The 2449-nt window shown below is 35.2% G+C and overlaps 1 protein-coding gene across 1 annotated transcript; it reads left to right on the top strand.

Moving 5' to 3' along the window:
• The first annotated feature begins 385 nt into the window (after positions 1 to 385).
• On the top strand, positions 386 to 2028 carry LOC105458010. Its single transcript, XM_011703025.1, has 4 exons — positions 386 to 538; positions 850 to 977; positions 1299 to 1538; positions 1669 to 2028. Exons 1-4 carry the CDS (start codon positions 493 to 495, stop codon positions 2011 to 2013), a joined length of 759 nt encoding a protein of 252 aa, XP_011701327.1. The 5' UTR covers positions 386 to 492; the 3' UTR covers positions 2014 to 2028.
• The last annotated feature ends 421 nt before the right edge of the window (positions 2029 to 2449 follow it).

Raw genomic sequence — 2449 nt, 5'->3', positions numbered from 1 at the left:
CACTACGCTCCTGCGTACTCCGGCTAAACGCGATCTGATTGATTAAATTTATTCGTTAATAACTCTGTAAATAATGGTCTGAGCCAAAATTGAAAGAGGAACTTTTAGTTCAAAATTTCATTCTCTTTCACGCCTTGAAATATTAATTAAGCGTTACGGGACACCCTGTATACTCAAAGGACTGGATGCAGTCCACTTGAGGCTACAAATGCTTCGAAGCATTTGCAGCATCAAGCGGAGCCAGGGCTGCGTTCAGGAATTCACGGTACAAATTATTTTATCCTTGTTATTCACCGAATGTTAAACAAGGACAAAATGATATCTAGACGCACCTAGGCGTAGTTTCTGAACGCAATCCAGTATATCGGAACATGGTCATTATATTGTGGTTTTAGTATACAGAATCTGTCACATGTATCTGACGTGATCACATGATCACGTCCGAAATTGATCGACGGGAGTGTCTTTCGAATTTCATTATTTTTGCGCGTAATGATGCTTCCACAATTATCGCTGCTCTTCGCCATCCTTGCCGCAGGTAATTCTCTCTTCATTCTGCTTCACTCTCGAGAAATTCTTTCCAGAACGATCAGAATGCTTATAAGTTTTTTTGCGATCAAATTTTTGGCTGCCGGAGCCGACCCATTTTTAAGATATTTTCGCAAAAAATTCACGAAATACTCAAAATGTTTTGAATTTAATTTCATTAAAAATTTTTTTTTTAATGAAATAGATCCTTTCCTGAACATTTTGAGTATGCTAAAATATGTATCTTACTAAAGGCAGAATTTTGTTCAATGTACTTGTATCACCCTTACACTCTGATTATCCTAGTGCTTGCCTTTCTAGCCCATGCCAGCGGCGAATTTGTCATTCTTCATTCACCTGACAGCGTAGAATTTACTGTAAATGGAGAGATTGAGCAAAGCAGCCTTAAGGAGATCTTGTCAGAAGCTCTTGGTTATACTGCAAAGCAAGTATGTTGTCTTCAATTTTTTGATAGAACTGTTTAAATTCTTGAATACCACAAAGCTTTGAATAAATATTTAAAGCATTCGAACAGTAAAGCTTTAAATTTTTGTAAATAATCTATGATACAGATATATACAGAAGAGATCGCCTACGTTTGGGAGATCGGATATGGCACATGAAGAGAAACGTTAAATAAATGAAAAAGAACAGAATTTTTTTAAGTTTAATCTTTGAAACCTACATTCTTGAGGGTCTAGTTTCCTTTGAAACAACATATGTTTTATTTGAAAATTTGGTCATTGTGAGAGGAACGTGTGATTTTACAGAAGGATTCGGAACATAGCATTGCCATATGGGATCCATTTTCAATGCCCAGGGCATTAGTTGCTATATCGGTTGACGGAGTGGAGCAACTGCCTTTTCCAAAAGACAACACTAAAGTCGCATATTCTCTGATCGTTGATGAAGGAGAAGAGACCACTTGGCAGGCGATTAGAAGTAGAGTGGAGGAACGAAGCAATGACAACACATTGGTCAGGATTAATTTGAGTGATGGAGTTGATGCTGTAAGTATTAAATAGATGATGTATTGACGGATAACAAATAGCTTTTGACATAAAAACAAATCTTGGTTTAGCAATTTTGAGTTCTTATTAAAGATATGCCTGTCTATAATTAAGATCTTTCTAATATCAGCTCGGCCAGTCAGCTCTCGGCGAGCTTAAGCCTGCTAACATGGAGAAGTTGAAGACTCTGAATTCAGAGATTGAGGAGGATAGCAAGTTCGTCGAGGAGATACAGCTTCTCCACGCTATCGCTGACAATGCATTCTCTGCGAAGAAGCACGATTCTGGCACGGATGTTTATTGGCTGGTGGTGTCGGCACTCAAACCAGTCTTGGATCTGCACGGAAACACTTCTGCAGCTGCTAAGGAGGCGTGTACGCTGTTAAATGACGCAATGGAACATGTTTATAAAGCCTTTGTAAACACTTATGATGGCAAGGTATACAAACTTATTCTTTATTTTATCTGCAAATGACATAGTTTACATCGGCGAATAGACCTCTGACTAGAGATGAAAATGACCCAATCTGGCGATAATTTATTTGGTAAATTATGGTAAATGGTAAGGTAATTTTGGGGACTTGGTAAAATGGTAATTAAAAAAAAACTAAAATAAAGTTTTAAAGAACTATTTAGCATTAAGAATGAATAAACACTTTATTTAATTCATGTTTTACAGATCTGTTACAGATAAATCTTTATTTATTTTATATTATTATAGCTTAATTTATATTTATCACATTTTCATGACTATTAGTATCTATATAAAATTTTTTATATAATAAGAAATAAAAACACATAGAATTATAAAAACAAAATAAATTACTCTATTTTGATCTTTTTATAACTATAATTAATAATGCACCAGCACAACTAATATCGCAGAAAAAGTTTTACAGTTTTAATTAATA

This window comes from Wasmannia auropunctata, unplaced genomic scaffold, assembly GCF_000956235.1.
Source record: "Wasmannia auropunctata unplaced genomic scaffold, wasmannia.A_1.0 LD334788.1, whole genome shotgun sequence".
Lineage (NCBI taxonomy): Eukaryota > Metazoa > Arthropoda > Insecta > Hymenoptera > Formicidae > Wasmannia > Wasmannia auropunctata.
This window is presented reverse-complemented; position numbering and strand designations above follow the sequence as displayed.

Coding starts and splice junctions, on each gene's coding strand:
- LOC105458010 (XM_011703025.1), top strand. CDS start 493: ATGATGCTTCCACAATTATCGCTGCTCTTCGCCATCCTTGCCGCAG. Junction 978..1,298: donor TTGGTTATACTGCAAAGCAA/GTATGTTGTCTT, acceptor GTGATTTTACAG/AAGGATTCGGAACATAGCAT. Junction 1,539..1,668: donor TGAGTGATGGAGTTGATGCT/GTAAGTATTAAA, acceptor TTCTAATATCAG/CTCGGCCAGTCAGCTCTCGG.